Here is a 22,213-nt window from a genome sequence, read left to right as displayed (position 1 = left end):
GGTTTGAGAGTTGGAGACTCTGGAGACCATGGTTCGAACCCCTGCTCAGCCATGGAAACCCAGTGGGCAACGTTGGGCAAGTCACATATTCTCAGCCTCAGAGGCTGGCAATGGCAAACCTCTGAACAAATCTTGCCAAGAAAACCCTGGGACAGGGTCTCCGCAAGTCGGAAATGACTTAAAGGCACACAACAACAAGAATAGCAAAGCAAGAGTAACTAAGTCCTGTATGCAATACCGATAAACAACTATTTAGAAAGCTTAAAGGGAAAAAAATTATCATTGCAGTTTCTGGTGAAGTTATTTTGGTGACTGCCAAGAGAAAGAATAGAAACTCCGGTTAGAGAGCCAGGCTGAGATACATGCAACAAATCAAAGGATGCCAAGATTTCTTTCAATGACCCATTTTTAATGATACATCTTTTGTCTTTTGAAACAGAAACCATCAACAACACTTGGTGGGTTTCAGGCCCCCGCAAATGTTATTTCATTGGTATAATTTTTACGAATATTTACAAATTTCGGTTAGCTCTAAACAAAACAGAGGGAGAGAGAGAGAGGACAAAACCAAAACTAAATTTTAAACTATAATGCTTTAAAAAAATATGTAAACAGTTTATTTTACATTGTTGTAAAACATAAGAATTGTTCCTAACGCAGCTTAATATCTTTCTTTTTTTAAGGTGAGCATAACTCAGTGCTCATGGATAAGGAATGAGAATCTCTTTCATAGAAATATTGTGCTCCACTGTGCAAAAAAAAAGGAGGAGGAGGGAAAATATTATATATTAAGAAAGGAATCTAGAGTGCACAATAATTAGAAGACAGCAAAATACCAAAATAAAAACCCTCCACATTATAAAAACATGTGACATGGTTGCAGCTAATCCATCCAAGGCAAAGGACTGGGAACAGCGCTGTGTAGGGATCTCACAAAACATCCAAGGGATCCAGTCACAAATTCAGCTCTGTTAACAACCCCCCCCCTTAAAAAAAACAAAATAGCAGTTTTATTGGAGCGATTTGCTCCCTTAAGAGTGGCACGGCATCTTTGCAGTACTAAAAATAATAAATTATTTCCCCTTGCCAGCCCCTCCCCATCGTTTTCGGCATCGTAATAAATTCAATTTGGCTCCCAATTTGGTGCAGGGCGATACCTTCCCCCCCCCCCCTTTGCAAAGAAGGGCACAGAATATCTCATTGCCTCTTTCATGCAGAATCCTGCGCATGCCAACATTTATTTAGCAAAAGAATGATTTGCAGGAATTCTGACATGACATTTTTTGCAATGTGGACTGTGCATTTCCCTTTCTATTCTAAAAAGCCCGGGGGGAGTTAACAGTTCAGATGCCGCTCTTCGGGGAGCTCAAATGGAGGAGCCCTGAAATGAGAGTTTAGGAATAAGCCAGCTTTCCCAACGCTGTATTCACATGATTCACACCGGGGTACCATTACAGAGAGGATCTTGAGTTACCCATCATTTTTAAGAGAGAGTTTTCTTCTTGTTAATAAAGACTTTGATGGCGCCTGTGAAATCCGCCGACAGGAGCACTTCTGCGTGATCCGTCTTCAGCGCTCCTGGAAAGAGTGGAGGGAGGTTGTAAGAAAGAGCCCCACACAAGAACCAAAATCGGGGAGGCAGAGACGGGCAACTAAATGGTGGCACACTCCTTAGCAAGCCCAAACACCCTAATTTTCTTTTGCAGCCCTTCCCAAAATGGTGCAGGAACTGATGCTGTGTCACTTGTTGCCATTTTGAGGGACTGCAGAGGAAAAGGGGTATTGGGAGACAGTTCTGGGATGTTCGGCATCCTATGCAATCATGGGATTTGCAGTTTGAGGAGACACTAGAGGTCTCTGATGGAGAATTCTAAATATCTCACAAAGCTACATCCCATCAGACCACCAAACTGCAAACTGAAGCCCTCCATGTTGGTGGCTTGTAACTCCCATAATCCCTCTCCATTGGTTTATGTCAGCTAGGGCTACTGGGAATGGTAGGACAAATCCCAGAGGCCCACAGTTGTTCACCCCGAAGACTTGGGCTGCATCTGCACTGTGGAAATAATGCAGTTTGACATTACTTTGCCATTGGTCAATGCTAAGGAATTCTGGTATCTGTAGCTTTGTGAGCTATTTAGCTTTCTCTGTCAGCAAGTTCTGGTGCCACAAGAAACTACAAATTCTATCGGAGGGAGTCATGGCAGTTAAAGCAATGTCAAACTTGATGCAGCTCAGGTTTGAAAAAGCACCTACCAGAAGGAATGGGATCTGCTGATTCAGAATCCTCGCTTTTGGTTTCAGGCTCTTGCTTTTCTGACGTTTCTGAGGATACCATCAAGCTGGGATTTGGGGCAAAAATGGCTGATGTGACAACTGCATTGTGTGCTGGGAAAAGAGGAAAACCTGTCAGGAAAGTCACTCATTTAAGGACAACATGGGAGGGGAAAATGTGGAGACAACCAGCGGATACAACTGTGATCTTATGGAAGGGAAATATTTTACCCAGAAGTGGGGAACATCTGGCTAACAACTCCCATTAGCCACCTCACAGCAAGGGCAGAGGGAGGGGACAATCTATTCATGGGACCGAGGTGAGCCAAAACTACCTTAGCAGCCACTTTCCCCACTCCTGGCACTTCTTTGGTTACCTCACTGAAAGGTAAGGCAGCAGCACTTCAAATATTATTCTTCACCTTTGACACCTTCCCAGAAGTCATTGCGGTCCCTCCGCACAGACGTGAACTTGCTCAAGTCATGGTAGGTGCTCCAGATGTAAACGTATTTATCTTCTGAGCCGCTTACAATGTATGTGAAGTCATGGCTGGAGAGAGAGATAAGGGAAGGAAGTGGGAAAAAAGAGAAAAAGAAACCATCATCTTCGGTTTTTCTTTTGCTATCCTCATCTCCCTTCCCTTTCTTCCCACAGACAAGAAGCGCACGGCTTAGAACAGATAACATATGAGACTGGATTCCAGGTCTATGAGTCCCACCCCAAATTTCTCCACAAATCCAAGTGTCCATCAAGTCTCCCATTACCTGAAGCTGGCTTTGATCTGACTGCTGCTGTTGACGTAGCCCTTGTATTTCATCGACAGAGACAGGTCCCGCAAATCGTACAACCGGATCCGGGAGTCGTTTGATGTCACGAGGATCTGGAAAGAGAAATAAAAGCTTTTCCCATCAGCCAAGAGAGGTGAAGAGCTGCAAGTTAAGACAGGCACATGCAGTCTCAGATTCCATGCATCAAACTTGTCCATAAATCTCTGAAGTGACAATTACCAGAGTTCTGACCTACACTGCATTTGAGTCATCCAGTCTGCTCTCTGAATTAACACTGAAGTGGTGCAGAATATGGAACTATTAAAAATATTTTGTCCTTTTTTGGTAGAACTCTGTATCTATCTGTTTGTATAACATCCTACTTTAGTACTGTGAGCTGTCCTGGATATAAATATCTTTAAGCGAAGAATAAACAGAAGTTACAATGCACCATAGTTGTGTTAATCACAGTTGCTTAAGACATGACTTGCATGGCTCGGACCCATTTCAGATAAAGGAAACTCAACTTGTATTTTTTATTTGTTCGTCCCTAGAACTGCAACTCAGATTAGGACTGATTCAGAGCTTGGAAGTTTTTCCTGGTTTTGGACCACAACATCCATGCATTTGCTGTACTGTACTTAACTGCTGGCACACTGCTGACAATAACTGGCTTCTGGAATGGCATGCCCAGCCCAATGAGCCCAGGTGGACTCAAGTTGGTAAGAATGTGAAATGGTTACCTTGTTTTCCCCCGGCAAGGGCTCAATTCCTGTGATCTTCCTTCCAACTCGATTCCGGCCTCTGGTTGACCGCACATGTATCTGCGTATGGTACTTCAAGTGCTAAAAAGCAGAAAAGCAGCAAGCACATTGATTTGCAGAGTCATAGAAAGTCAAAACCCATGAGGTCTACACTGTGAGGAGGTTAATACTGGGATGGGATACTGAGGCACCATCAAGGGACCGTGTTAGTGGTGGATGCTGGAGATAGTGCTAATTTCTTAATTCATGGGATCTTGAACCAAGGCAAACACACAGCTGGATGCTTCCCTGAAATCATGGGTGCACAACAGTGTGGGGCAGAGGGACCAATTTTCACCTCTAACACTCCCCATGGACTTAACCAACACATTTGGACCCTCTGGAATTGATGTTAGATCAAGGGCTGAAGGAAACAATTTTCAGCCAAATCACCACCAAAATAAAGGCTGCATTTACATTGTAGAATTAATGCTGCTTGACACTGCTTTAACTGCCATGGTTCAATGCTATGGAATTCTGGGATCTGTAGCTTTGTGAGATATTTAGGCTAATCACATTCCCTGTCTGTTTGATGCAGTTTTCACCAAATGCCCAAAATTTTGTGGAAGAGGATTCAGGAAACAGGCCAGAGGTTTCAGCGGCTATAAATGTGGGGTTTGGGGGACAACCACATATCCTCACTCCCTCTTTAAGTAAAATGCCTGATGTTAATCTGCAGTAGCTAAGGCTCACCTCTGTGTCATAAAAGATACACCGGCCATCATATGTACCAATCACAGCGTATTTGCCATTCTGACAAAAGTTTGCTGCCGTGATCAGCTTGGTCTGTCCATCAACTTCATTCCACAGTGCCACTTTTTTGTCAGGAATGTTCCAGAGTCTGAGTTTTCCGTCCAGCGAACCACTTAAAAAATATCTGTCATCCTTAAAAAAAAACCCCAAACACAAACAATAAAATCAAATAAAAGGAGAAACCATAAAGAAAGGGCTATCAAGAGCAATCCTTTGAAGCCTCCTATCTGCTGGCTCATCAGAAATGGGATAAACAATTAAAGTTGGGACAAACCACCAGGAACACTCAATATCTAAATTCTAGTGCAAAATCTCAGGCAATTGAGTTCTCACCTTTCCTGTATTCAGATAAACTCTGAGGGCAACAAGAGTTCAAGACCCGTGAGCATGCCATTCACCCGATGCTCTCTGAAGCGCAACTCATACATTCACATCAGTACTACGTCTACCATCCTCATATACACACAAGATGCACCCTGAGAATTTTATCTGCTTCCTGCACATGAATCCATGTTCATGTTGATAAGCTGGAGCATGTCCAGAAGACGCTGACCAAAATGGTGAAAGGTTTGGAAATCATGCCCAATGATGAGCAGCTTAGAGAGCTGGGTATATTGAGCCAGGAGAAGAGAAGGTTAAGGAGTGACATGATAGCCATTATTAAATATTTGAAAGGATGCCAGATTGAGCTTGTTTTCTGCTGCTCCAGAGATCAGGACACGAGCCCTGGATTCACACAACAGGAAAGAAAATTCCACCTCAGCATCAGGAAGAACTTCCAGATGGTAAGAGCTGTTTGACAGTGGAAGACGCTGCCTCACAGGATGGTGGAGTCTCCTTCTTTGGAGGTTTTAATACAGAGGCTGGATGGCCATCTAACACAGGGAGTATTTTGCATGGCTGTAATAGGGTGAACTGGATGGCCTGTGGGGTCTCTTCCAATCCCATGAATCTATGATTCAATTTCCATTCAATCCATATTTAACATTCAAAATTAGGTTAAAAACCAGGTCAGCCCCATATAGAAAAAAGAAGGAAGCTGCTTACCCTAGGATGGAAGGCGATAGCTGTGACAAAGTCAATGTGCTGGAAACAGCAGAGGCACTCTCGCCTGGATATGTGCCAGAGCCTGACTGTTTTATCCATGGATGAAGAGAGCAGGAAGTAATTCTGGAGGGGATCAAAATGGCATGAATTATTTCCGAGATGTGTAAAATGCGTACACTGAGTGCGCCAACTGTGAATGCCATCTACTGCTGAGTTTTGTCTGCTTGAAGCAGCAGACATCTCTCTCTGTGCTTCTATATCTATACACACACACACACACACACAGACTTATATGGAGATGTGTTTGTAATATACCTCCCATGTCCTCTATAGGGCCTGGGGGGGGGGGGAGATTGATTTTTTTTTGGTGGGAGAAAGTGTGGTAGGGATATGGTCATCCAAAGTCTCCTCAGAGGTCCACCCTTCCACAGTTGCCCACTCCTGTTGTAGAAAAACACTTTGGTCCCTTTTGTACTACACAATTATAACTTTAATTCCACAGTCAGTGGCCTAAACACAATCTGCAACCAACTAGATGAAATGTAACGACAACAACCAGGCCGTCTTACTTTCGACCAGGACAAGTCAAGCAGATCTGCTGTGTGCCCTTTGTATTTGCAAAAAGGCCGCTGACGAAATGGTGTGTTTTTATCGTCTGGGTCCTCGTCGGTCCCGCTGCAAACCTATCAAGCAGATACATGAGAATGAGGAGACGAGGCAGGAACCCAAAGTACCGAGTATGCAACTACTTTTTTAGGGCACAGCAGAGGATAAGTAATATTGGACTTGTGGTTCAAATAAGTAACTTTTTAAAATCTGTGGTGCACAGAAATACCATACTAACATTGCTGGCCATCAAACTTGACGATCAGCCAGAAAAAAAAAATTGAGGGTCTGGGACTTTTGGAGTGTCCACACTTTTCCCACTTGTCTACACCATTGGGAAACCCTATACTCACCCCACAGTTTCTTCTGATAATGCTACACTCACAGTCACAGATCGGAATAACCCAGAAGGGCAGTCCTACAATCATCATGTGTCTTATAGTGCAGAGTATTTCTGGCCATGTGGCTGTGTCCTCGACACTGAGCCAGATTTTCCAAGCAAACCGAGGGGTAAAAGGCAGTTCTTTTTCCCCTGGATTTTCAAAGAAAAGCCCTGTGTTGACTGCAAACCCTACGAGGGGAATACAGGATTTCCCGTTGGTGTACACAACACCTTAGAGATTCAGGGATAATACACTCCATGGTCCCACACAACAGCATCTGCTATAGGCATGAGTTTACCCATAAGAGGAATAATAAGAAAAAATGGCAAGGTGACTATACAGAATCCTGTCCTCGACGCATACTTGATTTCCCCCACAAGCCACTTCCCTGGCCCAGTTATCCACCTCACCTTTAAACAACACTGAGGAAAGTAATTGTTCCCTTTCTAGGAAAGTAGGTAGAGAGTGCTGCGTTTAATTACTTCCAGCATTCAAATCCAAACTCATGCTAAGGGAGCAGTGTTAATCACCTACACGCTGGGAGGAAGATGCGACGACAGATTTATTTCTTGTTAATGACCTAACTGACTTTGCTGGGGCGATTCTCTGAGCTTGCCCTCTTTGCCTGCAGGCTATGTGTATGAGGTATATATGAAACATAAATGAATGTTGTGTTTACATTTCAATCTTATGTCCAAGGTATTTCATTATGAATATGAAAATATTCTTTTTTTTAAAAAAAATCCCCAAACCAAAACACTTCTAGTGTCAGGCATTTTGGGTAAGAGAGACTCAATCTATATAATCCAAACTACAAGGAACACCTGGAGGGGGGAGCATGAATTGTCCCACAGTCACACAATCTCATGGATGGGGAAGTTTGAAGGGGTTCCAACTCACCCCCATATCATTATCTGACTTGGAAGAATTCAGACTCTCCTGAGATGGAGACGGGGACACCCGGCCTGAAATATAAACATGGAAAAGTAACATAAGAACACACTCTTTAAGAAGAAGTGGCTGTTTCTAGCTGTCCAGGGGAGGACCAAAGGGGACAGAAGGCAGTACCTTCTGTGTTGTACTTCATCCGCATGTTGTTGAAATAGTCAAAAGCATTCTTCAGCACCCAAATCCTCACTACATTGTCCTGACCCGCTGAAGCGAGCAACCGGCCACAGTGGGAGAACTTCATTGTCCACACGGCACCCTGATGAAAAAGAGTTGGTCACCCAGTAGGTTTTTACGGTCAAGAAAGGATATGAATCCTGGTCTCCTGGACTCAACATTCAAATCACTACAGTATGCTTCGTATATGTTAGTAAACCCGAAAGAGGCACTTACCATGTGCTCCCCACTGAGATCCTGAACAACTTTAATTTGCTCAAAGTCGTATGGCCCCTTGAAGCCATGCGCTGCTTTGAATTTCACTGGCCGGGTGTAGGGCATTCCTTCATCATCACTTGAGGAGGGGTCATCTTGGTCAGTATGAAAGACTGAGGAGGAGAGAAATCAACAAATCCACTGTCAGAGCCCATCGTTCACATTTCTATCCTGCCTTGACACTTTGGTAAAACTCTTGAGGCTCAGAAAGAGAACTCACAGCAAACACAGCCCCAACATCAGCTCTAGAAGCTGTGCTTTGTTGTTGTTGTTGTTTGCCTTCATGTTGATTCCAAACTATGGAATCAAGCCTACCATGGGAGTTTTCTGGGGCTCAGTGTGTGACTTGGCCAGGTTCACACAGTGGGTTACCACAGCCAAGCAGTGAATTGAAACTTGGTCTTCAGAGTCATGGTCCAACACTCAAACTTTTATACCTTGCTGACTCTCTAGTTATCAAGAAAATATGAAACAGACTCCTGGAGGGGATGGAGTTTGATCCTGAGGTCTTATGCATTCTAAACAGGGACTTCAACCTTGAGCCATAACTTCTGCCTTGCACAGGCCATTTAAATAAATAATCCCTCTGTACAGCTGGCCAGCCTTCTGTTGGTTGCATGGCAGGCTGTGGATGGGAGAAAGCACTCATCTTTGGGCCCTTTGGGGAGATTGGCAGAGGTGAGATTCCAACCACAAAATTCAATCTGAGTAAAGCTAATCCAGAGAGAAAATACCCAGTCTCCTCCACCCCATCCAGGGCTACAGTCATACTAGATGCTCCATGTGCCCTGCAACTAAAGATCCCCTTCTCTGCCCCCGAACCTTCGTCTCGAACACTCTTCACTTTATTCACGGCTCGTTCTCCATACTCTTCAGCTAGGTGCCGCGCCCTCTTGACGGACTTGCCCAAGAACTTTTTCAGCTGAGTCCTTTGGAAGAGGGGGGAAAAATGGAAATATAGATTCCTTTGATGGCTAATAGTGAGCAAAGACATCTGACAGCTCTAATTCTGCCTGAGACTGTTCGCATGGCTTGCTATCTGACATATAACACAGCTACAATTCAGAGCATTTATTTTTCCCTTCCTGCTTTTAAGTTTTGCTGAAATATTTATATCCTGTTATCCTGCAAAACAGAAAGTAGACAGAGGAGAGGGAGGAAAGAGAGGGAGGAAGCAGATGGAGAAGAGAGGAGAGGTATTATTCCACTGTTTCTTCTGAGACCAGCTGCCTTTGGATCTCCCTCAAATATCACCCAGCCACCAACAGCCATTCTGGTGCAGGCTTCCTGCTGTGCTTCCATCCAGCTGGTCATTGTGAGGCCTAAGCTTTTTTCTCCTCTTCCCTCTCCATCCCTTATTCCTTATGTATGGTGTCTTTCAACTCAAACCACACAGGGCCAGGAACTGTCAAGTTACTTTTAACCTGCATGGAAGCATTTTCCGACACACGGGGGTGTATCCACACTGTACAATCGCAGCACTTTGAGACAAGGTGGTTTGTAGTTTCGCTTTGAAGTGCTAGCACTTTCTGGCAGAGGATTCTAGATTGCCTTTCCTTAAACTTCCAAATCCCAGGATTCCAGAGGATGAAGCCATGGCAGGCAAAGTGGTATTGAAACGCCAACATTTTGCAATGTGGATGTCCCTTGAGCAGTACTGAATACTCTATACCAGGATGAGCAAAGTGTGTGTGGCCATGTTGCTCCAAAGTGTGGCCTCAAGATTCCTAAATCTTCACCCCCAATTTTTAAAAACATTATCTAGGTGATTTTTCTTCCTAATGTCGCTCACTCCCTGTTTCTTTCTCAACTGATTCTGGTTTTATTTCAAGGTATGTAGGAGGGGACTTGGGAGCTGGGGATTAAAACTGCTGTGCTTCAATGCAGTTTTGAGTGGTGCAAAATGCTGGGTGAAAAAAAATCATCTGAAAAATATGTATTTTATTTTTTAGGGAGCCTGAGGGCTATAGCACACCAGTGGGACCAGACAGATGAAAACTGACCTCCACTGCCTCTGCAGTTATCCAACACTCCTGCTTTAAACAAGCAGTGGAATAATAAAAACAACCCAAAGCTCATCACGGTAAAATAGGAAAACATAACAAGACCAAGCCACAAGTGAAACAGCAATGAAATGGCAGCCATGAAAAATATTCAACAGACCAGCTGGGCAAGACGAAGGAGGCCAGCAAACCGCATTTACAGTGTTTATGCAGGAATAAGGGAAGAGGATTTTGACTGAGTCAGACTCTTTTAGCCCAATACTCTGACCACTCACAGGCAGTGACCCTCCTGATTTTCAGACCAGTCTCTTTTCTTCCAACCCTACCTGGAGGCAGCTGAGACTGAATCAGGCATACAAAGGAAGGCCCCAAGCAGCCTTTCCCTTCCAGAAACCCGAAGATAAGGGAACTGGGAGCCTTACGTCTTCTGCTTTAAGCGCCCTCCGTCTGTGTCGCTTTGCTGAGACTGCATCTTGTCTTCATCATCTGACTGTGCCCCCTCATTGCTGCAGAAAGGCAAGATGGCATTAAGTTATTGTTATGTGCTTAATGGAACAGAACCCCAAATGGATGCAAGGACACCCCTAGGCATGTTGGGGGAGGACTTTGGAAACCATAAAGCCATATGAGAAGTGGCTTAGGGAGCTGGGTGTTTAACCTGGGAGAGATGGTTAAGGGGTGACATGATAGCCATGTTTAAATATCTGAAAGGGTGTCATAGTGTGGATGGAGCAAGCTTGTTTTCTGCAGCTCCAGAGAATAGGACACGAAGCAATGGAGTCAAGCTACAGGAAAAGAGCATGGCAGAATGGGTTTGATTGGATGGCCCTTGAGGTCTCTTCCAACTCTTATGATTCTATTACATTGGAGGCAGGGCCTTCTTGGTTGCTACTCACAGGCTGTGGAAAGCCCTTTCATGGGAGATCTAGTTGGCCCTCTCTCTGTCCTCTTTCCCCCTACAGGTGAAGACTATTTTATTCAGGCAGGACTTTGAGGTTTAAGTGATGTAGCAGCACCCTGTGTCAAATGATGTGCTATATTTTTCCTTTTATAAGTAATTATGTTTTAAATGTGTTTTTCCCTGTTTTAACCACACTTTTCAAAATATCACTGTTTAAGTGATAATTGCTGGAGGATGCTGGAAGATCTAGTCCAGAAAAGGAATTTTTCCAAACTCTAGCCACCCCATCCCCACCTGACATATTCCTTCGTCCGCCTCATGATATGCAGCGTCAGGGGGTTGATACCGGTGGGTAGCTTCTCCTCAGCCAAACTCAAGGGGATCTCCTCTCCTGTGTCGAGGTTCTTAATCATGACACTGGCCAAAATTTCCTGTGGAAACAAGGGAGGGAGAGGTCATGGATCAGGGTCACAGATATGTAAGAGACAGAAATGCTCCACTGCCGGAAGGCTGTAGCCGTTTTGTGTATTTTGGATGTTAATTGCGTTTTGCTGTATGGCCAACGCAACTACTCCAGATATGCTCTCATATGCAATGTCAAGTCCTTCAGTGTGCAGGGCTGTTTTAACTTGAAGTATGGAAGATGTGGGATTGTTAAGAGGGAAAGTCAAATGGGACAAGAACAAAAATTACCAGACAATGGAAGTAGTGAACAGTTCACACTTTTGCAGGAGGCTTCATGGACCACAAAAGTGGGGTCCAGGGGCTGCATCTTCCCCACTCCTTGACCAAAGGGCCACAGAGATGGCCTTTGGAGGTCACATGCAATCTACAGGCCTGTCAATTCCCTCCTCTATTACAGTCAACCTAGAGCTAGATGGATCAATGGTCTCATCTGGAAGAATTAAATTTTCAGTGGTTCTGATACATGTGTGATGTTTAGAACACAACTCCCCTGTTCTGTAAACATAGGAAAAGTAGGAGCTACAATTCCACACCCCTGTTCCCCACAAGGATACCTCGTCTGTGAGCTCTCTGCCAGAATTAGACCTGGGTCTCTGAGGTCCAACCACTTCGCTTGTGACTGTCTGTCCATCCGCCGGCTTCCCATTTTCCTGCAATTACAAATGTTCATTCGCTTAAAAGTAGAAAATGAAAGAGCATACATTATTATTTCATTAACGTGCCAGCACTGGAAATTGGGTCAAGGCACATCACGCACTACAAAAGGGTTCCCAAAGAGCAGCGTGAGTAAAACCCAGGTCAAAATCAACAGGGAAGCTTTTAAAGATTACCACAAGACTGAAAGCAAATGGACTGGACTTGTTAGGGAAATCTTGATTGTATCACTCCAGGGAACTGGAGCAGATTTCTTCCGCCACTTAACCCCTTGTGAGCAAATCCTTTACCAATGAAACAATTTCTTGCACTTGGAAAACTGAACTGACATGGGAGAAGTGCTCTAATCATAGCTTAGGAAGGCTGCTCTCAGAATCGCTCCCCACTTCCCATGAAATGCTTCTTTTACAAATTAAAAAACCACTACTGGAAAACAAATGAGCACACCTCAATGCAACACACAAAAGACAAGATAGCAAACAGGAGCATGCATGACCCTTGCTCATCCATTTAGTGGATGCTCAAATCCCATTATAGACATTGGCATAGTAAATGGCACCCCTTGTAAAGAGCAAAAATTACTTTATGCAATTTATATTTTTTTGAATATTTTCAAGTTGTGGATGGTTGAATCTGTGGATACGGGGGGCAATCTGTACATTCCATGGGTCAGGTAGGCATTTCCAGTGGCCATTGCCCTTACTTGGGCAGTGACGATTTTGTCTCCGCTTGTTGCGCTCGCCAGATCCAAAGAAGGCTGGGAGACTTTGGCCATGGATTCCATAGATACGTTGGGGCTTAAGAGGCCACCGGGAAAAGTCTCCCTGGAAACTAGAAAAAAAAATTGACGTATTAAAGGTAAATTGTTGATGAATTTGTAATTTTAATAATTTGTTATTAATTATTATTTTACTGATATGGAGAGCAATGGGATGGTGACTAAACATTTACAGATAGAATCGAACTGCATGTAAGGAAAAAGAGACTCGCCTTCCAGTCCAGGAATTTTCTGCATCTCGATTTCTAGATCGCTCTTTTTCTTCCTCGGCGGTGGGGCAGGTCGGGCGGGGGGCGGAGGTCTGGGAGGTGGGACCCCTGCCGGAGGGGGAGGTCGGGCAGGAATGGCCTTTTTTGTGCTGGCCACAATGTCAGGTTCAACACTGAGCTGCCGCGGGGGCTTGGCTGGTGGCATTTCCTCACCGGCTGAGAAATCTTTGGTGGGCAAGAGATCTGCTGAGGCTACTGTCTGGTCCAAAATATCTGCTGTCCTCCCATCAGGTGCTCCCATGCTATCAGTTTCTTCTTCTGGCTCATTGCCTTTGGTTTCCTTCAGTTCATGGGTCTCGCCTGTGATTTCAGATGACACCACTAAGCCTTCCCCTTCTCCATGCTCCGGTGTGTCATTGACAGGAGGCGGCAAGACCGGCCCAGATTCTGTCCTGTTGGCCACATCCTGACTCGATGGCACTTCATGATCTCCTTGCAATGTCGCTTCTGCAACCAACAGTTCAGGAATATGCTGGAGAAGGTCTGCTCCAGAAATCCAAGTATTTTCATGTGATGAGGGATTAGTCAATTCCTGTCCATCCGGGACTAAAGGATTGTCCTCCAGAGGATTTGCTTTCTGGCTTTCTTCTATGATAATGTCAATTATCTGAATGGGAAACACATGTGTCACAGGTAGGCAGTGAACACACAAGGCAAGGTGGGGGAGTTCAGTCCTTGGGGCCACACTGGGCCCTCCTGGGATCCCAATTCAGCCACCCGGATGGCTCTAATTTTGGAAAAGAAGGTGCAAGTTGAATTTGGGGCCCTTTCACATGGCACAATCGTAACACCTGGTCATCCCCCAGCACTGCAAGTATCAAAAGATTTGGAGATGGTAGCCTATTGAGAGTGGGATTCCCAACTACTTCACTTGAAAAATGGAAATCTCTGTAAAGTTTAAACTTGGCATCTATGAAGAGATTAAGACTGGATTCTTAGGTCCTGCTAGGGTGGTTGTGGTCCAGTATCAGGCTGATGGAAAATCAGTACAGGGAATGATAATCCCATTCTTTGGGAAATTTCTCAACTAACTGATGTTTAGGGCATCTCATGATCAACTTGGGAGGTCATGGAATAGGAAACTAATTTTGTTTTCACAGATATTGCTATGTCTTTGGGAAACAGCTGTCTCAGATTTCTTTTTTGCCTAAAGCATCCATATTAGGTACTGCACCAAAAAATTGCTCATGTGTAAAAATGAAAAAACCTCCCAGAAAGTGACATGACTTTTCAGCAGATTTGCTAAAGGGATTTGTTACACAGTTCTTTTAAAACCTGCACTCAAGCATTCTAAGTAACCCGCACTACAAACCTCTTTAGGGTCATCTTGCTTTGCTTCTGATGTTCTTGCCTTGCACTCTGCTGGTTGTGGACCACTGGTCAGCTCCTAGAAATAATCAAGCATAAGTAATTCTTCATCTAAATTTAAAAACTGGTCACAGAGCAGCAGATGGGTACATGGAGACTGCAGACATATGGAACAGGCAGGCTGAGAATAGTAAAGCTCAAGTGCCCACAAACAAAAGATCGACCTTTTGAAGGTTCCCAGACCAAAGGGCTACTTCATCCATCACCCTGATTACATCTACACTGCAGAAATACTGCAGTTTGACACCACTTTAACTGCCATGACTCAGCACTATGGAACCGTGGGGCTCTTAGTTTTGTGAGATATTTAGCCTTCTCTCTCAGAAAGCTTTGGTGCCACAACAAACTACAAATCCCAGAATTCCACAGTATGGCAGTTAAAGAGGTATTAAGCCGCATTCGTTCTACAGTACAGGCGCAGTCCTTGTTGCCAACAGTGGCCAGGCTAGACCAGCGCTTGGAAGAGTTACTTTTTTAGATGACAACTCCCAGGCCCAGTACCCCATTTGAGGAACCACCTGTCTTGTTCTGCCCAAGGGGCATCTTTTCTCTTCCTATATTTTTATCTGGACAAATTATGGTCATTTTGTGTTTCACTCACAGCTTTATTTTCTACATTTTACCAGCAATGGGTGGGAAGTGCCTTTAATATTTGCTTCCGCTCCTGTCTTCCGACGTGAGCTATTTTTGGATACACATTATGCTTTTGTATTTGCTTTTTGAGATGCCTTGGACACTCGAAGCAGAGCGAGTGAAGTTCCTTAGGATAATAAGAAGGCGAAGTCTCTGTTTTATGCACCGAAGTAGAACAGTGCTAAGGCAACACTCCTGGGCCAAGCTTTCGTCCTTCCTCAAAAGGAATCCATGACATCTCCTCCAGCCCATCTAAGTAAGCAGAAACAAGTGCTTCTCTCCTGCCTCTCCTTCCCTTCCAATGCGTACCAACTCCTGGCCTACTTAATGGTAGAGATTCGGCTCTGCTTGACAATGTTTGTGGCGACAGCATGCTAATTATCTGCGTGGGAAGCAGCGGCGCTGCCTCCATGTGCTAACTTTAGCCCTATGGTTTCACATACTTTCAGGATTTTCAAAGCAAAATGCTCTACCCCCCCCCCCTCCACTCCCTGTCGCCAGCCCAAGAGATTTGGGGAACAAGAAGGCGAGAAGAGAGAAAGAAGAATGCAATTAAGACCACCGAGGCGCTCATGAAGTCTGCTTAGATCTGACAAGTTACAGCAGCGTTCTAGTTTTGCTTAACGTTGCCACCATCGCCGTGTCTTTCCAAAGGAATGGCAAGCAGGGGTGAAAGAAAGACAGGTTTGAAAATGCAGAAACCAAGTAGGACCAAATTGAGACCTGAGAGAGGGACACAGTTTCTGGACACATATATCTCTCTCTCATATAACAGCGGTGGTTCCCAAACTTTAGTCTGCTAGGTGTTTTGGACTTTGCTTTCCAGAATTCCTGTTGGACAAGCTGATTGGGGATTCTGGGAGTTGAAATTCAAAACCCCTGAGGAACAAAGTTTGGGAACCAGTGTATTATGACAGAAAAACTCAAAAGAGGATGGGAGGGAAATCTTCCCATCTGCCTCGCCTTCTCCATCTTCTACTTTCTACCTCAGTGCCGCAGGTTTGGCATCTTTAGCATGAGTTGGCCTTGTGGCTTTCAGTTTGAAGTCATGCCAGTTGCTTGCAATGGACAAACATTTACACAAAGAGACGCACCTTCGGTACTGGCAGTCCGACTTTGGTTGGTGACCTATTGGGAGTAGAGAGGACAAGGAAAGGAGGAAGAAAACAGAAGACGTGGCAGAGGTTAAATAAAATGCAAAGCCAAGCAAAAGGATTTAATACCTGTTACCAGTTCAGAAAGCAACCTGCATTTATTTCTCCCCCTTGGTCCTCCAGGGCAGTAGAGTTCAAATGCTGCCCCTCTAGGAGAATTTTTACACAAAGATTGGTTTCCCATGGATCCCTGGACAGATGCAAACTCCCCGTTGCTGTTGTTGTGTGTCTTCAAATCACTTCTGACTTATGGCAAACCTACCATGGAGTTTTCTCAGCAAGGTTGGTTCAAAGAGGTTTTTGCCACTCACTTCCTCCAAGGCTGAGAAAGTGTGACTTGCTTAAGGTCACTGAATGGGTTTCCATAGTCAAGTGGAGATTCAAACCCTGGTCTCCAGAACCCTAGTGCAATGCTCAAACCACTAAACCACATTGGCTCTCCATATAATACCAACCAGTGTGTTTTTCCTGTATTACAGGCTAGGCAAAATGAGTCACCTGCCCCCTTTCTCCTGTCCATTGAGCCCCACCAAGACAGCCCCCTTTACTCAACATTCATAAGATCATAAGAATTGGAAGAGATCATAAGGGTCATCCAGCCCAACCCCCTGCCATGCAGGAAGGCCTTCTCCATGTTATCCCAAGTTGTAAAAAATCCCACAGAAGAGATGAGAATTGTACTGTTGCAGTGATAGGCAAACCTGTCCCCTCCAGAACATTTGGATTACAACTCCCATCCACCCAGGCAGCAGAGTCAGGGATGGTGGGGCATGTAATCTTAAACACCCACAGAGTATGAATATAGTTGCCTCTCCCATCCACTGGCCACAAGAACTCCACTCTGCTCCATGTCCCAAATTGTCAAGGGAAATGTAAGCAGACTGCAGGAGTGTCTCCCATCTCCTTTCCAAAAAATCAACACCTGCCCCTTCAGTATAGAAATGCAGGTCTCAAGTCTGCCATGTCCAAAGAATGCCGGGACAGCTCAACAACCTCTGGGAAAGCGCACCGTTCCCACCATTATTAAATCCACATTTCCAGAAAGAAATTACATTCCCCACATGCTTCAGAGGGCCCAGATACTTTGGCTTGACAGCAGATGGATGCATTTATAAGTCACTCCATCTTCACAGAAACCTCCTAATTTAGATTACTGACCGAAAAGCGCCAGAGAGGCTGGAAAGCGAAGGGAAGGAGGAGAGAGGGATTCACCACTGTGCTCCGTCTGGCGATTTCATTTGCAGCCCTCCAGCACCAGAGCTAAAATTAGCAGGGATTCTAGTTCGGAAGAGCAAGATGCATCTTTTGGATGGCATTAAAAAAGGACATCATTGTAGAACTGTAGGTGCAATGGCTCTGCTTTGGATTTTAGTCCGAGTTTTAAAGAAAGTATCCAAAATGCTGATCCCTATCCAACTCAATCAGGTTTACAACATTATCCAACTCCTTTAAAGTTCAGAATAGACTCTAGTGTAGATTCACCAACCAGCCTCACCAACTGGGGCCACAAGCCAAAAGCAGGACATCTTTTACTACTGTGAAGGGATGCAGTTAGATTCACAGAGTTAAAAGAGACCCCAAGGGCAATCCAAACCAACTCCTCCTTCTGCCACGCAGGAACTCACAAGCAAAGCATTCCTGACAGATGGCCATCCAGCCTCTGTTTGAAGCTCTCCAAAGAAGGAGACTTCACCATTCTCTGAGGGAGCGTCTTCCACTGTCCAACAGCTCTGACCATCAGGAAGTTCTTCCTAATGTTGTGGTGCAATTTCTTTTCCTGTAGTTTGCAACCATTGTTCTGGGTCCTATTCTCTGGATATGACACCCCTTCAAATATTTAAACAGGGCTATCACATCCCCTCTTAACCTTCTCTTCTCTAGGCTAAACATACCCAGTTCTCAAAGTCTCTCCCCAAAGGGGTTGGTGGTCTCCAGACCTTCCATCATTGTGGTCACCCTCCTCTGGACACATTCCAGCTTGTCCACATCCTTTTTCAACAGTGGTGTCCGGAACTGGACAAAGGAAGGATTATTCCAGGTGAGGCTGACCAAAGCAGAATAGGGTGAGACTATGACTTCCCTCGATTAGATGCTACAGTCCTATTGATTCAGCCTAGGATTGCGGAGACCTTTTTCCCCAGACACTCTAAATCCACCTTGTTTTCTACCTTGCCTTCTGGGATATAGCAGAGGATGGATTGGAGAGAAGAGCAAAGGGTGGATGTAGAGTCTGGAAAACAAAGGTCAGCTCAATAATACAATTATAATTATCGTTATTTACAGTTACAATGATAATATTACCAGGGATGAGCAGCTTCTCTGTCATGACCCTTATCTATTCACTGTTAGGGAAGGGAGGCAGAAACATTGTTATCACACAGAAGGCAAGGCATGTTTGGTTCTCCGGGGCTTTTCATTTAAAACCTAGTCTTTTATAGCTTTTAACATTGCCATGGTGTCTAGCTGCTGCTAATCTGATGTGATACAAGCTCTATCGATCTGTTTCCAAAGGCAGGCCAAAATACCTTCCTTATTTACTATACTTGTCGCTGTTCTTTTTATAGAGTCGCTATGGCTTTATTTATAAACCATTTTGCATGTTGGTGTGGATATTAAAAAGCAACAACAGGAAACCAAAAATGTTTAAAATGGGATAGGAATCATGTGCCCTGCAACTCCCATCAGCCCCTGACCAGCACAGCTGGTGGTGGGGGATACTGGTAGCTGAAGTACAACATCTGAGGCTGCATCTACACTACAGAGTTAATGCAGTTTGATACCACTTTACCCACCATGGCTCAATGCTATGGCATCTTGGGATCTGAGAGATATTTAGTCTTCTCTGTCAGAGAGCTTTGGTGCCACAAGAAACTACAAATCCCAGAATTTGATAAGGTGGAGCCACGGCAGTTAAAGCAGTGTCACACTGGATTAATTCTGCAGTGTGGCAGCAATCTAGGGCAACACGATTCACACCCGTTTCAAACATACATACAGAAAAGCTGAAAGAGATTTAAGGTAGACACACAAAGGCTGAGGACCTATCCACTCCAGACTGTGTGTACTACAATTCTCATCCAAAGGTCATAAATTGTGGGTTCTGTAACTGAAAGCATCCAGAGAGCTTCAAGCCACTTACATCAGTTTAGCCATCCTTGCACCCAAAAGCCACAAAATCTCCATCCCTATAGTTTCTGCACACCGGCACCGTGCCCCATGCCCCATATTTGAAGAAAAATGCAAGCAGACTGACATTTCCCAAAAAGCCCAAAACCTAATTTGCAAATGCCAACCACAAAAAAATGCGCTTTTCTGCAGCTTACTAGCAGCTTGTATCGTCTCTGTTTGAAGCCATGCAACCGGGGAGAGTCAATTAAGGGATTCTTCCTCATCCGCGGAGAGGAGGAGACCCAAAAGAAAACTTGTTCACAGCTCCTGCAGGGATCCGCCTCTGCCACCGTGGGAAATACAAGGGGACCAAGCTTTCCAAAGAGGCTGACGCCGCTGCCGTTCTTAATCAGCATTAGGCAAACAAGCCACAATGCACATTTTGTTAAAACCAGACGCCCAGCATGAGGTTTGAGCTGTGAAAACCCCAAAACATTTCCCAGACAATTGGCAGAGTAAAGTGTTAGAATCTGAGAGCAAAATCCTGGTCATGCATTATAGAAGTAGTTCCCAAACTTTGGCCCTCCAGATGTTTTGGATTTCAGCTGCCAGGATCCCTGACAGTTGGACAAACTGGCGAAGGCTTTTGGGAATTGGAAGTCCAAAACACCTGGAAGACCAACGTTTGGGAATTAGTGCATTAAAGGCTAGTGGTTGTGCCTTTGTTGTAGCAGACAAACAACTGAGGCGGACAAAATCTGTGAGCTCCAAGCAGCCTAGTCCTCCAATATCTTGTGTATAAAGTGACCTTCAGGCTCTGGGTTCTCAGGTGCATATGAAGGAGGAATGAATGTTGTGTTTAGACTTGGGTCCCTTCTCCAAGATATCCCAGTGTGGACATATATGCAAAAAAGGAAAAACCCCAAATCCAAAACACATCTGGTCCCAAGCATTTCGGACAAGGAAGACTCAATCTGTAGTTATCAAGAAGACTCTAACGTCAGGAAACCAGACACCAGGAGTTCCACAAACGGTGAAATTTACTCTGAAAGGGAGACTAGCATGGTTCGACGGAGGGACCAGTGCTATAAGAGGAGAGTTCGAATCCTGCTCAGCCATGGAAACCCATTAGGTCACCTTGGGCAAGTCACGCTCTCTCAGCCTCAGAGGAACGCAAGGGCAAACTTCCTCAGAAGACACCTTTCCAAGAAAACCCCAGGATAGGGTCGCATGATATAGTGGTGCGGGAGTTGGACCATAACTCTGGAGACCAGGGTTCGAATCCCTACTCAGCCATGGAAACCCACTAGGTTTGCCCTTAGGCAAGCTGCACTCTCTCAGCATCAGAGAAAAGCAATGGCAAACTTCCTCTGGCCAAGAAAACCACAGGAGAGGGACGCCATAAAGAACACAACAACATACAACATTATAAACAAAGTTGTAGGGACGCTTTAAATTCATCGGAAGTAGGAGCCAAAGAGGAAAAAAGCAAACCACCCTTAAGAAAGTCTTAGGATTTTTGTTACTTGAAATGATCACTGGTTATAAGATCAAGCATCTCTTCTTTTTAAAAGCCTTTAGGCACTTTCTTTTGCCTACTAGCTTTTGGGAAAAACACAAAGCAAACTGGCCTGAGAACTGTTTCTCCAAAGGAGAAGAGAACAATCTGCACCCTTAGTCTTCTCTGAGTTCAAGAGAAGGGAAACCCCAGAGGTATTTCAGTATCCAGCTGTGGTTTCCTCTTTGAAAAGGGCAACTTGTTGTGTCCGAGTTTACATTTAATTTAATGCATTTTTTCCCCTTTGCTGGACAAGGAAGCTGCTGGCCTGAAGGCTTCCCGCCCTGGGCAGACGTGAATCATGGACGTGGAGATGAATCAATCGCTGGCTCATCAGGCGCCTTGGAATTTCTGAGGGGAGTCCAGCCTGAGAAATGGAGCACTTTGTCCCGCTTGAAATGGTCAAAACATGGCTCTGGAGGAGTCTGGCTGCGGAAAAGGTCTCCTCCATCCAAAGGGAAACTCCCTTGAATCCGCTCCAGTGAAGGAAAGGGCTCCTTTGGATTCACAAAACCACTTGCAGGGAATTGGATACTCAAAGTCCAGTTTGGGGCATTTATACCCCGCTCTTCAGACACAGAGGCTCTCATTTCTCCAAGTGTCCCAGGCCACTCAAAGACAGCCATCCCTCCACACGTGTGGCTCTGGCTTCGGCAGATTTCAATCTCTACGTCCTCCTGGACACTGGCCATAGAGTTGTGCTAGAATCCTAGAGAGAACACTCCTCTAGGCATTCGTAGGCCTTCCAGGTTGAGTCTATGGCCAACCCCTGGCAGATGCCGACCATAGAGTTGCAATGGAGGACTTGGAGAGTCCTAGAGAGGACACTTCTCTAGGCATTCGAAGGTCCTCTAGCATGACTCTATGGCCAACCCCTGGCAGATGCTGACCATAGAGTTGCAATGGAGGACCTGGAGATTCCTAGAGAGGACACCTCTCCAGGTATATGTAGCTCTGCGTCTTGAGGAGGGGCCCAACGTGGGACGTCTCAGGCCTCAATCCGGATTAAGGCTGTCACCTGGCAATCCCTCCAGCCCCATATTCTTCTATCAGGGCCGAGGAGGAGGAGGCGCGCCCTTTCCCCCTCCCCTCCCCGTTAATCCGGATTTAAGGCGCCCTAATTCGGATTGAGGGGTGTGTGTGGTTGCACTCACGGCGAAGGGTGGTGTCCGGCGGCGAGGGCGTCCTCGGGGGCGTCGTAGAAAAGCTCCTCCGGGTCCGAGTCGGAGGCCATTCCGAGCGGAAGGAGTCCAAGCGAAGCCGCCGCTTCACTGAGAAGCACAGCGCTTCAGGATGGGCCGAGGCGGG

The 22,213-nt window shown here is 45.2% G+C and overlaps 1 protein-coding gene across 2 annotated transcripts; it reads right to left on the bottom strand.

Annotated features, from left to right (window-relative positions):
* Positions 1 to 388: 388 nt before the first annotated feature.
* Positions 389 to 22,207, bottom strand: WDR44 (WD repeat domain 44). 2 transcript variants are annotated; one of them, XM_042480216.1, is made up of 20 exons: positions 22,060 to 22,207; positions 16,180 to 16,213; positions 14,397 to 14,471; positions 13,028 to 13,691; positions 12,741 to 12,868; positions 11,938 to 12,033; positions 11,213 to 11,349; positions 10,440 to 10,523; positions 8,837 to 8,943; positions 7,976 to 8,127; positions 7,703 to 7,841; positions 7,535 to 7,599; positions 6,215 to 6,328; positions 5,646 to 5,768; positions 4,539 to 4,730; positions 3,786 to 3,887; positions 3,040 to 3,155; positions 2,697 to 2,824; positions 2,257 to 2,388; positions 389 to 1,578 (listed from the first exon to the last, which is right to left on the bottom strand). In XM_042480216.1, exons 1-20 carry the CDS (start codon positions 22,137 to 22,139, stop codon positions 1,484 to 1,486), a joined length of 2,763 nt encoding a protein of 920 aa, XP_042336150.1. In that variant the 5' UTR covers positions 22,140 to 22,207; the 3' UTR covers positions 389 to 1,483. The 2 variants fall into 2 exon arrangements, with proteins under 2 accessions (XP_042336150.1, XP_042336151.1); XM_042480217.1 differs by lacking the exon at positions 389 to 1,578 and having other exon boundaries at positions 2,256 to 2,388; positions 2,652 to 2,824.
* Between the last annotated feature and the right edge of the window lie 6 nt (positions 22,208 to 22,213).

This window comes from Sceloporus undulatus, chromosome 7 (assembly GCF_019175285.1).
Source record: "Sceloporus undulatus isolate JIND9_A2432 ecotype Alabama chromosome 7, SceUnd_v1.1, whole genome shotgun sequence".
Classification (NCBI taxonomy): domain Eukaryota; kingdom Metazoa; phylum Chordata; class Lepidosauria; order Squamata; family Phrynosomatidae; genus Sceloporus; species Sceloporus undulatus.
The sequence above is the reverse complement of the archived record's forward strand: the minus strand, read 5'-3'. Positions and strand labels throughout refer to the sequence as shown.